Genomic DNA, 14,407 nt, shown 5'->3' on the forward strand with positions numbered 1-14,407 from the left:
TAGGAATGCTATCAGACACTTTTCAAAGTGAATTATCTCAACAAAACAAGTAATTTAGTTTTATTTTCCTGGTGTCAAGACACAATCATTGAGACATATCTGGAAAACTATTTATCGAGAACATTGTGGACTTCTGGCAGATTGATTGTTCTGTGTCCCTGTATTTATATTTTGGAGTATTATTAAACTTCAAATATTTTTTCCCCTCAATGCCAAGTGAATTAGGTTGGATGGGGTAAACCTAGCTCCCTGTAAACTAAACTGGAGAGATGAGAGTCGGGTTAAATCTGACTCAGATGTTGTCTGTGGGAACAGCAGGATGTGCGGTTCCAGCTAAAGGGCCTTGGACAGGTTGTACAGAAGTATGTTTTTATGAGTATAAGAAGCGGTAGCCCAGGCCAGTGAGAATGATATCTCAGGTCAGAAAACCACCCCCCATGTATGATGTGTGAATGTTGGGCCTGGGCGTGTGAATGAGTGGGTTGGAATGCCACCCACAAGATATGCATGGGAATGTGACTGAAAACAGTCACAACATGAGTGTGGGGTATTTGGAATAACATTTTTTTTTGAAAAAAAAAAAAATCCAGGCCCATATCTGTAAACCTATAAATTGAGAACTGGTAATGAAAGTGAGCTCAGCCTGCCTGGTTCTGCTCCTGCTGCGAACAACAACTCTGTGCATCTGTCTGTGTCTGTATGAATCATTCCTCATCGTTGCAGTTATATTTGATTAATCATTAAATATTTTCCATGCTTAATTAGTAAGGCATATGTTATCCAAACTTTTAGATGTGAAATAATAAGTTAATGCTTAAGCAGTGCTCTTAGAACATTGAAATCTTTTTCCACTTAAAAATTATGTGTCTACCTCTCTTCAAGTAGCAGTTATGTGCTAATTAAAAGTCTATTGATGAACAAACTGAAATCAGAATTTGCAAGCAGCTTTTAATCACTTGAAATTTCTACTGTCAAGATTTGAATCACTTTAATATTAGCTAGCAATTTTTTCTGGTGAACAAAATGTATAGTCGTTTCCAAAATAATAAGCAGCAAAATCTGCTACTTAAAACTAGTAGAAAGTAACGCGGGAAGAAAATGTTCTTTGGGTTTTGATTAAAAAATGTTGGGAATTGAATAGGAAAAAACTCTAAAAGTGCTAGGTGGATAGGTGAAGGAACAGTTCTTTGCAATGGTACCAAAAGAGGCATCTGTGGTCAGCTTTAACTAATACAGTAAAACAGTTATCTTCATTTTGCATAATAAATAAAACATAACTGTAAGTATGTGACCTTAATGGTGACTTCGAAGGTAGAATATTAGCAGGACAATACTGGTGAGGATGCAGAGTGTGAGAGCTGTAGGAAGAACAATCTCTGTCAGCATTTCCATGCGAGTGAGCAGGGAGTCTGAAATGTGGGACATGAGTGATAGGTTAGAAACTCAGTCTTCTGGAGCATACTCATTGTTAGAGTTACCATAGATTTTTTGAACATTTATGACTAAAATTATTTTAAATGTTGACACTGGCATAAAGAGCAAACAAAACAAAATTTCATAAGTCTGCAAAAGCTAGTGGAAATGCATGAGTTTTCCCTCTTTTTTTTTTTCTCTAAGCTATTTTTTTGACAATGTCAGTGCTCAAAGGGCTGCAAGAATCATATTTACTATGAAGTAGCTTCAATCTGTTTGCAATATTCTACTGTTCCTTTGATTATTTTATTTATTTTTTTTGTTTTGTTTTTATTTCCCCCACCGCAAGGAAAAGGTAGAAAATTGTCAAAGATAAATCCTTGGGAAGCGCTTCAGCCTTTTTATGATTGTTTTGCAGCTCTTTGGAAGAGTAAATGGGTTTTGGTTTGTAGAATTTTATTCCACGGGTAAGCCTCCAAGAATTCAGTAAACACAGTTAATTCCCATGGAACATGGAGCTCAGCAGCTGAGGCTGAGCAGGATGAAGTTAGGTTAACTGCTTTGATGTTGTCTACCATGTAGAATTTCTCATCCTTCTTAGAAATTTATCTCATCCTTCTTAGAAGACTTTATAATACTTATCTTTCTTGAAAGCTTCAGAAATTTGCTGCGGTAGACCATTGTCCTAGTTCTGGAATTATGAATGGTCCTGGATTACACTGGGAAGGACTTAAATGGGACAGATGAGCCCAGCACTGTAGAAACCGCAGGCAAAATCTCTATTTCGGTGTTCTCCAGCAGCTGCTGCTGCTTGTACTGGTTTTGGTTTTGTTACCAGGAGTATAAAAGAGCAGAAATGCGGCTTAATGCTACCTTAGGCCAGGGCTTAGCCCATTTTATTAATTGTTTTGTTGTAGGAAGAAATCAAACACAGATTTTTGTCTTGTTTTGCTTGATGTTTGAAAGAGCATTTAACACTTTCATTATTTTAAGAGTAAGGGTCATCCCTAGACTTAATTTTAAATAGTAACTCTTACAGTTTGTGTTTAAGATCTAAAGTTGATCAATTTAGCTACACTGACTTTAGTTGGAGAGAGTAAAGACATTTGTCTTTAGAGGCTTGTTGTCTTTCAAAGCCATTTTGCTTTAAAGGAGAAAATTCCTTTTAAGAAACTGACAAATCTGAAAGTTACACAATATGCTTTTATAAAACAGAAGACACACGATTACCTGTAGCCAGCAGCTGGTGTGTGGCAGAGCAAGCGTCCATGGCCTCCTTACGCCAATTTTCCACCTGGGAAGGTTGACATGCAGCAGTTCTATTAGACTGGGACATTCTGCCCCTGACCGTTTGTCCACTACCACTGACTTAGAACTATTTTATTCTGTCAACACATGATTTCCTGCAAGTTTCTTCGTATCTTTGTGATTTTTAATTGCAATATATTTCTTATATTTAATTGTTTATTTTTTAAGCATATGATAATATTTTTCAATAAGGTAGCATGTATGCATAATTGTCTGCCTAGAAATCTGGCAGAGCAGTGGTAGCTTATGATTTTGAAGGGGTTTATTTTCACATCAATAAGTTCACTTAGGGTTTGTGAAATGTTTTAGAAAGAGTAATTGAGCGTGTTTCCCCTCTTTCTGTCTCTGGAGGCCGGTGTATTTAACACATCCCTAATTTATGATATCCAAGTGTCAAATTTCATGTACCACATTCATGCAAGTGCTTTCATGAAATTCAGTGTGATATTTGCCCATATACTGAAGAAAAGAAAAAAGAAAAAAATAATCAAATTAGTGATTGACATCACCTCTCTTGGGTTTGGGAATCCATTTGCACTGATAATATTTTTGTAATAGTCAACCGATGCTTTTGGGTATCGTGGTTTGTTCTTGTTTTTAAAATCAACGTGATAAAATCCAAATCTTTCAGAGAAGCCTTTGTTCCATTCAAATTTATCCAGCAAGGACCAGGCAGTGTAACCTTTGACATTAACACCATCGTTTAGAGCTGTCAACAGAATACAAATTATTCTGTTAAACTTGTTGCCTTTGTCTGCCGTTCTTCAAATATGATTCTGCAGGTGGTTTGTTTTACACCAGCGAGAGATGGGGAGTAGGACAGAAAAGGAATTTAGATTCTTTGGAAATGTCTTTAGCTTAGATGTACTAGAGCTCTACAAGTATGGTAGCTAAGGGGCAATCTCTCCTTTCTAAAAGTAGAAACTGTTGATCTATTCCAGTACTAAATCTCCTGTAGGTTATTGTATTTATTAGCATAAGGATGTTTGGCCAGGCTGTAATTTTTGTCAAAAACTATTAGTCTAGCTTGCTGTCCATTTAATCTGTCAATATTTATGATGTAAATTACAGAAGTAAAAGCTATTGTAATGTGAAAAAAGCTTAAAAAGCTTGTACATTAAGATGTTTTTAAAGTTACCTTTCAGTATTTCATTAATATACCCTTTCAGATACTCGATCCGCCATTCATCACACAGTTGAGCACGCTGGACCTTTTCAGAAACTCCATTCTCTGTCACATAAATGAGAGGGTTCCCGTACTGTGTCTGCAAACAAAGATATTTAGACCTGTTAGTATCAAAAAAAAAACATCTTGTTTTGACAGAACTTGAGATTCTTAGTAAAATGCATTAAAAACAATTTTCTAGTTTTAGTTACTTGTAGTAAGAAGAATGTGTAACTAGGAATTTAACTATGGTGTGTGGGGTGTTTGTTATTTTTGTTTTTTTTGTTTTGCCTTGTTTGTTTGGTTTTTTTAAATAATGACCTCTCCACCTTCCTGTACTTAAATTAAGGTGTTTTTTTGGCAAAGAAACTTTCCAGTACAACAAGACAAATACAGAGGTGAAACTGTTGAATATCTGAAATGGTGCAAGTGCAGGTCCTGAAGGGCTCTGCATGTGACCAGATGTTTTGTTCACTTAAAGATTTACTCTGTAATCACCTTGATGAAGTTGAGTAATCTTCTGAATCCCCAAGGCACAGAATATAACCATGAAGGTCCTGCAGCTGTCCATTTTGGGTCCACCAGTTCAGTGCTGTCCCGGTCACTGTGGTAACTGGACACTTGTAGAAAGGGCAAACTCTTCTGTATCACATAACGAGTAGTAAAATGACCAATTCCCAGGAAATCTGATGTGCCCTTAATATAGATTTTCTCTTGCACTGAGAAAGTTGGTAATCTTGATGTCCCCAGGCCCTGCTGAGCACTCTTCCTACCTAGCAAAAGAATTACAGAAAACATACTTCTGAGCAGCATAGAAATTGCTTTTCTTTACCTCACCACCAATAATTACCAACTTCCTGAGCTTAGTGTAGAGGACAGTTTAGTTTGATTGCTTTAAGATGAAATAAAAGTTCAGCCTGTTGGTTTGGAGAAGTAATTTGGGTACAATACATGGAGAAGATGGAGAAGACAGTGAATTTAAGTGTTGTGTGTGGTTTTTTTTTTTTTTTTTTTTTTCCAAAGAGGGAGATAAACATCAACAGAATGCTTGGAAACATAATATGACAAGAAGTGTTGCTACTGGGTACCTTGCCTGTCATCTTCATTCTGTGAAACATACAGTGGCACCCTGTAGACACGCAGACTTTAGTGATCACAACCTGCTGCTGCTTTGTCCTTAGGTGGAAAATCCAGAAAAATATTTCATGACTCCCACTAGCAATGGGCTGTGACTGAAATGGGAGGAAGCTGCTTCCTTTCTGCTTTAGAGCAACTGAGACATGCAACTGTTGGGCTCAACAGCTGCTCAGGTTTGTAGTTCCATGCTGCTCTGGAGCTGTGTCTGCCCCATGGGCCATTTGTCACCCAGTCTTGTCTCACCTGGGGCCTTGTGCTTGGCTAAAACACATGTTGGTCAGGGCTAATCTGGTGTAATATGCTTTAAGTATGTAATTACTGAAGTTACAGTCAGATACTGGGGCTTACCTACATAATTCTTCATAACTTCTGGGTAGTCTCCTCTGTAAATTGGATTTGCAAACCATCCCAAATGAAACTGTATGTATCTTTCTGCAGCGTCTCTGTCTGTTTGGCTGTGAGGATCAACAGGTTCACCCCAGCTGCTTGTTAGGGAAATTCCAACCATACCTTAAAACACAAAGTGACAATTCTGCAGCTTACGCATAATCTTTAAGCCCTTAATATAAATAGAAATGTGATTACAGAATGAACCCTTGTTACCTTGCTGCTCACTACGCCACGTGTTATTGTAAGAGTGCCATACCTTCGCATGAGTCTGCAAGTTAAAAAAATAATCACATGCACGTTTTCATCTGCTATGCCATAGTTTAGAAAGCCAGTGAAGACCAAGAGTGGTTTTTGCACTAAGCTGTGTCTGAAAATATCATCTTTCTTTTATGTATATTGTGGATGCTTTCATTACATGTAAAATGTTAAAAAAGCATTTTTGCAAGATTCCTCCTCTAGATTCCCAGAGGTCCCCATGAAGGTAATATGCTGTATTCAGTACGTTGTTCTGTCCAGTGTCTCCAGGCTTGGGCTGTCTTTGCCTAATTTATTCAGGCAAGTGGAAGTTTGAGAGTGAGCCTTACTGAGTACACTTGTAAAATTTCCATTTCAACAGGCCAGGATTTTGCCCCTTGTTTCTAGAGTAACCTGGATGTTTTCTTATTCAACCAGTTTGAAATGTACTGTAAGAGAGACAAATTATAAGGAAAAAGTTGTTGCAACAGCGTCACATCAAGCACCGAGCATCTCATGCTACATCTGAATACGGATTGGTGGTTTAAAGTCGGGCTATAGTTTTGGTGTGCTAGTTGGAAATGGCATCATTCCAAAAATTCCATTTCTGTTTAAAGAGAAAAATCAAAAAACTTCTTCATTCACACATAACATAAGGCAGGATTTTAATTTTACTTTAATTATGTGGTGCGCTGCTTTGTATGCTCCACATCCACCGAGCTTCAGTCCTGGTGCATGTTCTCCTGTTTCGTAACCCTTTTCAGCGACCGCCTGCAAACACACACGGTTATTGTAATGAATTTGCTGCTGTCCTATGGATTTAGATCCTGTATTTTTTTTGCACAGCCTGTTTCTCAATCTCTACCCTCTCCAGTCCCCTTTTTCCTTCCCTTCAGCTCCCATCAGTTAAAATTGATTTCTGTGCCTCTTTTCTCTCCAGCTGATGATTTTTCAAAACCTCCCTGGAATTTCACATCTTGAAACTCTGTTCTTGTGCAGAATCTGCCCACTGAGATTTTTGGGCACAAAGATTAATGGCAAAAGTCTCTCCCTTTCCCTCCCCAATTTTTAACCTGCTTTCCTCTAATGGCAGAATTTGGGGAGCGGAACTGTGTAATGGGAGTGATTGGAAGGAAAGCGTTGGCAACTTACCCACGGATTGCTAAAAGTAATCCAGTGTTTCACACGGTCGCCAAACTTCTCAAAACACAGATTTGCATAATCGTTAAAATAACTTATCATGCTGATATTTTGCCAGCCACCATACTTTTCTTGGAGAACCTTTGTAAATAAGAATTTCAAGAATCAATAATCTTATTTAAAGTTCAGTTGCTTATTAACAAAGACTTATTTCTATTTCAGTAGCTCAGAAGGAGATTTTTCAAAACTTTGGCATAGGTAAACTACAAGGTATATAAAATGCAAATGAACAGAAAATAACTATAATCACACCCGAAACCATGCAGGCATATTTAAATATTTTTCTAAAGTACACATAATCCTTAGACATAAATTTTCCTACCACGTTCCTCTATGTTTCAGTAATTTAACTATTGTCTAACCTGTGGAAGATCCCAGTGGTAGAGGCTCACGATAGGGGTAATATTGTTTTCTAGAAGACTATTAATGGTGTCATTGTAGAACTGTATTCCCTTCTCGTTTAATTGCTCTGCTGATGAAACGCAAGACAATAAATTAGCTGGATTGTTCTTCAAATAACTAGAAGAATAGAAATCTAAAAACGTTAACCAAGGAGTTCTACATTACAGTGACAGCTGTATGGTAATGGTTAAATTCTATTCTGCAGACAGAGAGACAGATATTTATTTAACAGTGATGTTAAACAACTGTGCTGTACTCACAAGTAAAATTGTTTGTCTACTAGTACTGGTAAGGATCTGGGAAATTGTTACGCTTACCTTTGATGCCAGTGGGCATAATCCGAGGCCATGAGATGGAGAAGAGATAGTGATTGACTTTCAGCTCCTTCAGTAACTGGATGTCAGCCTGAGAAAAGGAAATCTAATTAAAATATCACGAGACTGAATTTTAAAGCTGGTGTTATTATTCTTAAATGTACACAGAAAACCTTTAAAGCTGCTCAAACACACACAAAAACGATGTTAATTTTATTTGAAGCTCAAATGCTGCCTTTGTTCTAACCAAGCATTTGGACGGCCCCAAAGTTTAGAGTATTTCTTTGGACACAAAAATCCTGAAAAACTGAGGTGTATTTGACAAATACGGTGGCATTATTGATTCTATGAGGTTATTAAGAAGATTTTACCAAACTAATTGAAAATATAATCTCTTGGCTTCCTAAGTTAAATGAGCCTTTAGAATAACTAAGGCTTTTCATTTTTTGCTGTTGTTTCAAAATGGGAAATCAGTCTCATGAAATGGCTCCAGAATGTTTCAGGAGGGATAGCACCTCCTTAACGATACCTTCACTTTGTAGTAGCCATCGCATGCGGAATCTCCTGTTTCATTTCTAAACACTTTCCCCTTCTTGTGAGTAAAAGCGTCCCAGATACTTGGTCCTTTCCCATCCTTGTCCCAGGCCCCTTCGGTCTGGTAGGCAGAACTTCCAACACCCCATAAAAAACCTAAAGGGAAAAAGAGTGAGTTACGATTGCAACATTTTTCCTGCAAAACTGGTCTTTGTGCTGAATTTTCACATGAGAAAGTAATTGATAGACCTTGGCAGCCGCATAGCTTGGTGTAAAGTGTGTGTGCTTGCGCGTCTACTGAACCAGAGGCCGACGTTTCCTATGGGAAATTGGATCAGTGCATAAAAAGGAACAGCCAGGAAATGTGGTGTAGACTAAAGGTATTCTTTCCTGATGCACTGGAAAAGGAATCAAAGTCTTTCATATATTATATATTGTTACTGTTACTTTACAGCGACGAGGTGGTGCATGGATAGTGTGGCAGAAATGTTTTACTGGGAGAAAAATGTAGGTTCCCACATAGTTTCTGCTTGCTAATTTACATGGGGTTTTTTTAGTGATTACAAGTTAGCTGCTGTTACATAAAATATATAGAGAAATGCTGGACTGTTTTCCTAGTATTATACAAAAGGAAACAATCCGTTTTATAAGCCGCTTAAAAACTTGAGCATAAAAACACATCAGTGCCTATATCTTTTTAAGTTTTGGTTGAATTAAATATCTGAGTATATAAATATATGTTGAAGAAAGGACAAGGTTTCATAAAGCAGTGCTGAAGAGTGAATTAGATAATACTGAACAGCTTGAAACAAACCCAACACAATTATTTCACTCACGCTGATTTCTTAAGTTAGCTGTGTAACGAAGGACATTTTTAATTTCTAATTCTTTGTTAGTGGTAGATAATTTATGGAAAAGTAGAAGAGTTCTGAGGTGTGATTTGTTATACTATGCATCTTATTCAATCACAGACAGGAAAGGGAGATCTGGGTATGAAATGTTAATCTATTAACCTCTGACTTTACTGTTTTAGGTGACAATATGAAGTACAGGGTTATGTGAATCCTTATATTTCCAGGGTGAGGTGCAGAAGATGATATTAAGTATGTCTTCTGCAAAAACCTGAATTTTTTTTTCTGCTATTTCTCAGGAAGGCGAAGAAAAACCTTTTGGCAGCTTTCTTGAGCAAACACACGAGTAGATCCAGAGCCTTAAACCCCACAATCAACTGCAGTTCAAAAGTACCAGTTGGAAAAGTGCCGTGATAGAAGGAGCCTGGGTTATTCTTTGTCCACTGGAAATCCTCAGCTGCGTTCAGCTGTATTATCGGCACAAGCACACACCACATTCTCAAAATGTGAGTCTTCATCGTTGCAAAGCGTTCTCTGCAGGTTCCCACCTGATAAAATAGAAGAGCGTTGTCAAGTTTTGCCACTCCACAATGTAGGCTCAGGGGGATCAAAAAGAAAAGCTTATTTTTTTCTGCTGAATTATGATTTTCACTGACAGCTAAAAGCAGCATCTGGGCTAAGTGGAAATGCAGTTAAGCTTCTGGCAAGGTGATGAACACGAGAGAAGAATGGAGTACAAAATTATAAATATTAGAAGCGCTCTCTGCATCTTTTCCATAATGTTCCTTATCTTTAGGATATTCTAAAAGTCTCTCTGTCCGTAGGTGGTTTGTTCTGGGTTTCAAACTATCCCAGAAACTAAAACTCTGCCAACAGGGATTGTGAGTGGAAGCAAGAAATAAGAGTGATTATTCTGCCAGCATCTTGCCACCTGAATATGTAATAGAAACAAACCTTGTGAAAGTTGGAAAGGAAAATTAATACTTGCAATTGTTGCTGTTTTAATAATTGTAGCTTTTATCTTGATGATGTCCCTTTTATCCAGTTCCAGCATCAATTTAAAATGCTACTGTGTATGCACTGTATTTTTAACTGCTAAAAAAAAAAAAAAAGACCATTCAACTCTTTTAAAAATCGCAGGGTCTGCATACTCTATAAGTATTTTTATTTTGAATATAGAAGGTTGCAAATAGATGTGATTTTAATTTAGACATTGACAGTCAAATCTAACTCTTCATTAAGTTAGTTTAAATTTAGCGTTACCTTTTGTATTCTTGTTTGAAATGACTGACAGTCATGTGAAAAGAAGCAAGGAGAACAGAAAAGGTTTTCCGTGAGGCTTATCACTGGTTTCTGTAGTCTTGTAGTCTGTAGTCTTATTATAGTCTTAGACATTTGTAACTACCTGATTCATATCTGGATTAACTCATTTGGAGCTAGGAGTAACAGTTGAATCCAAATATTTTTTTCACTCTTTGGTGTGATAACTGTATTATAAATAATTTCAGTACTTCAAGAATTGCTTGAGGGCAAGAAACATATCTTTAAACAAACATGTTTTTCCAAGAAAATAGTCTTACTTTATGCACAGCTCATTGTGGAATATTCTATCAATTAATTTTATTTTCAAATGAATACATACTTTTTGGAACTCTTCATTGCTCTGTTTTTCTGGCTTTACCTTCACAAATACAGCAGAAGAAACAGCTATTCAAATAGTGCAAAAAGGTTCATCAGGTTTAGACTGTTTTCTGGCTTCTACCCTGGTTGAGTTATACTATCTTTTCCCCATTTCTGGCTTACCTGGTGGTCTTTGCAATGGATGTGTCCCAACGGGGAGATTCCTGTGAACTGCCAGAAATTTACCAGGGCATTCAGAATAAATTTACTTTCACGGAATAATTGCACAGAATTAATCCAACTGTCACAAAAGCTCAGGGGAAACATCTAGTTGAAAACAGCATTTTGTTCACTTACAGCCAAAACAAAAAAGAACAATCCTTTTGTATTCACAGTCAATGCTGCAGGAAAAGGTTTAGCTTAACTATACGAATCTTTTAGCAATGAGGTATTTTCCTTGGTAAGCAAAATTAGCTTTTTGAGTGATCTATACATTCATAATTGTACTTGCTCTTGAATACAGGGTATTAGTAGGCATGTTTCTCTTGATGCAAATCCCTGTCCTGGATGGTGTTTGGCACGGAGATCTCACTGGGTGATTTTGTGAGACCAAGGGTTTGTTTTTACATGGCATAACTTTGAATCAGATATTCAGGATGCGGTCTTGAAAAATAATATGGCTTTTCTTTTCTCTTGTTGCTAGAGGGATTCCTTCTGGTGAGGTCTTTGTGGAAAAAACCAGCTCTCCCGGTCCTGGAGGTCAGCTGTCCAACTTGAGCTGCTCCTTCTTCTAGTTCTGTGAGTTATCATTCAGTCCTCCCTCATAGATTATATACACTGAGAAGAGCAAACCTATTGCTAGGGCTTGGAACCTGCTATTCTGTTCCTCTGAAGCTATACAGTGTGTAAGCAAATTTCAATTTATTTATTTCTTTAGCGACTCGGTTTTGGTTTTTGTTTTTAGAGCAGTACTGGTGCCCTCTCGTGGTCAATGACACGAAAGAGCATTAACATCAAAGATGCTGCCAGGTAGCGTGAAGTCAGTAACCACACTGGAGTTCATGTACTGCCTCTGATCTCAGAAGTCAAAAAGTGTCTTGCAGCTCCAGAGGGAACACTGTCAGGAGCTCCCTGTTCATCCTTGCGGGTCTCTCAGTGCTCTTGCTTGACTCATCAGGATGGACTGTTTGCAAGCACGGAGGAGGAGATCCTTGAAAATCACCCAGCTCGTGCACTTTGCGATTTATGGTGCACATAAAGGGCGGTATTGTATACATAGGTCAGGTGCTGCAGATGAGCTCAGTGCTTAAGGCACATTTTTAATTACCTGCTGTACATTTGGCATGCTTTTCTCCAGCAGCATACAAGCATCACTGCGGTGCTGCGTGATGCTACAGTTGTGATGATTAAAGGTGTGTGTTGATAATTCCTTGTTAAATCGCAATTGCACCTAAAACCACAGCAAAACCACAGGCTTTGACGTGCCAGGAGAGAAACTGACTCCTCCTTTGCAGATGAGAAGCTGAGGCCCAGGGAGGTTGGACAGAAATGGGGCACGGGGGTTGTATCCAGCTGGGAACCCCACTCAGATCTCCGTCTCTCTGCCCAGTGCCCTGTGTACCAGCCAGTCTGCTGCTTTAGGGACTGGCTTGTGTGTCACTAAAGCCACTTGGTGAATTGTCACCCACTTCGGTGGTGAGGAGTAAGCCCTTGGTGTGCACATAAACTGCATTTAACATGGGCTGCTAGAAACACAATTCTGTTCCACTCTAACTTGTGCTTACATGGGTTTTCTTCTCTTAACACAGTCTTTTCCTGTGATGTTGTTTCCCAGTTTCCTGCATAAAAGCTCAACTCTACCAAAAAAAAAAAAAAAAGAGATATTTACATTGCTACAGCTTGGTCATTTTTCCTCTTGTTTCATCTTGGAAAGGTTTTATAAGTGGTAGTTTCTAAAATGCACCAGAAACACATCAAGGCTATAAAATATTTTATTTTGTTTTATTGGTAAAAAAGAATGTTAAAAAATGTACTCAGTGGAGCCCATCCAAAATTGCCCACTGACTCCAGTAAAATAACCTGGAAAGTAGGTTATGTGACTGGCCCAGCGTGGTGGGGGAAAAGTTGGGGGAAAGTCACAATTGACTCTCCTCTTACGGCTTATCCGCTGTTTGCTTCTCTGCAGCCTGGAGTGGATCTTTATCCATAAATGATGTAGGTATTTCGGTGTTGTCTTGCTGCAGAACTGCTCTGTGACCACGTCACAGAGACTCTGGTACAAACCCCCTGTCTTAAAGGAATTGATACTTATCCTCCCACTTGATTTTCTATCTAGGGTATGCTTCGTGTTGCAAAACCTCTTATCTCCAGATAGACAGTCAAAAATAGAGTCATGCCTAACAGCAGATACTGCCAAACTGGTATTTATTTGATTTTTGCTTTTAACCCTTATGTTTTGTCTAGGCTGATGAAAAAGTAGAAGCTTCCTAATTCCCTGGCAGCTGTTCAGATGAGACCAAATCATCCTCACTCAATTCTAACTTATCTCTGCAGCTTCCTGATTCTTCATTCTTCCGAGCTGCCCTCCTGTTCCAACTCGAAATAGGCCTTTTCTGTCTCAGAAAGAAAAATCTTATTATACAGTGACCAGAAAACCACGTAATTTTTCCAGTGTGTGGTCTACTGCAACTACCCTGAGATACTGGAGATTTTTCAAAATCAAAACAAAACCCACTTACAATTGTTCTTGGAACAAGAACACTTGTATAACTGTACTCATATTTTTCTGTGTTACAAAATGACTTTCATTGCATTATGTTAGCTGTTTTTGGAAACTTTGTCTAATGCTCAACTGTACTGATGGCCTGGCCTCTCTTTTCAGAGAAAAACAGAAAATTGGAAGTAATTGAAATGAGGATGCCTTGCTGTACAATCGGTCAGGCTGCTTTGACTTGAAGCAGTTGGGGGAATATAGTTGTTAATGGAGAAGATGTTCGGAAGTGTTTCTTATGACTAAGTGAATTCTGAAGACAGAAAGGAGTGTTTGGAAAAGCAGGAGATGCATTTTATTGCCTATGAAAAGAGACCAATGACACTGAAGACACTGCTCTAACAAGCCTGGTTTTGAACTTGCATACATACAGCAAGGTTGCCCGGTAACTTCAGAACAGAGATTGCCAACTTTTCCATGCTTAGAGCCATTTTTATTTCTTACATAAATGCTTTTAGCCAGACTGATGCGATCATGTTTGCACAGCTCTGCCCTTGACCCAATAAACTCTGCTGGACCTGACCTTGTGATTTTCCTCTTCTGCAGCTCTTTACGCCACCACTGACCTGCTCTGCTGATAAACCTGTTGTCGCTTGGGCTACCAGGAGGCTCCTGGTGTCCTGGGAGATCTGTGGGCAGCTTCTGAGGATGGTCTCCGTCTGAAGAAAACCTCCAGATGTTTGGAAGATCTTGTGTTTGAAGTGGGATCCCTGAGATGAGATTAAAACGGATAAATCTGAAACTTACACCATATTTATTTAGCAGTGCCTACACTATTATGAAAGCTACTGCTATCATATTTTATGGCCATTGGGCACACAGAATAGCTGTTATCACTAACTGCTGGTTTTTCTGGGGTAATTTGGGGAAAAATTATGATATTTGAGAATCCACCATTGCTGTTTTGCAAAGATTGGTGAGGACAGGGTAAATCTGCAGAATCTATTCTAGTTGTACTAAAAGCTCAAATATTAAAGGTCTCATTTTTAAGTAAGCTCCCAAATTGTATAGTCTTAAAAATGCTTCTTGGTGCATGTAGAGAGGTGCAGAAACTTCCCCCTTTTGTGGA

The 14,407-nt window shown here is 38.3% G+C and overlaps 1 protein-coding gene and 1 long non-coding RNA gene across 2 annotated transcripts; one reads left to right on the top strand and one right to left on the bottom strand.

Moving 5' to 3' along the window:
- Positions 1-128: 128 nt before the first annotated feature.
- LCTL (lactase like) lies at positions 129-8,567 on the bottom strand (the record flags this gene model as incomplete). The annotated part of the gene is made up of 11 exons (XM_082061089.1): positions 129-3,430; positions 3,860-3,986; positions 4,385-4,659; positions 5,372-5,533; positions 5,627-5,681; positions 6,323-6,418; positions 6,800-6,928; positions 7,210-7,319; positions 7,567-7,654; positions 8,093-8,416; positions 8,550-8,567. 11 exons carry the CDS (start codon positions 8,565-8,567, stop codon positions 3,135-3,137), a joined length of 1,680 nt encoding a protein of 559 aa, XP_081917215.1. The 3' UTR covers positions 129-3,134.
- A 753-nt stretch (positions 8,568-9,320) lies between these two features.
- LOC309443992 lies at positions 9,321-14,154 on the top strand. The gene is made up of 3 exons (XR_014184898.1): positions 9,321-9,454; positions 11,272-11,366; positions 13,885-14,154. It is a non-coding gene; the product is annotated as an uncharacterized lncRNA (long non-coding RNA).
- The last annotated feature ends 253 nt before the right edge of the window (positions 14,155-14,407 follow it).

The sequence above is a fragment of the Streptopelia decaocto genome (assembly GCF_964273445.1).
Source record: "Streptopelia decaocto genome assembly, chromosome: 9".
In the NCBI taxonomy this organism is placed as follows: domain Eukaryota; kingdom Metazoa; phylum Chordata; class Aves; order Columbiformes; family Columbidae; genus Streptopelia; species Streptopelia decaocto.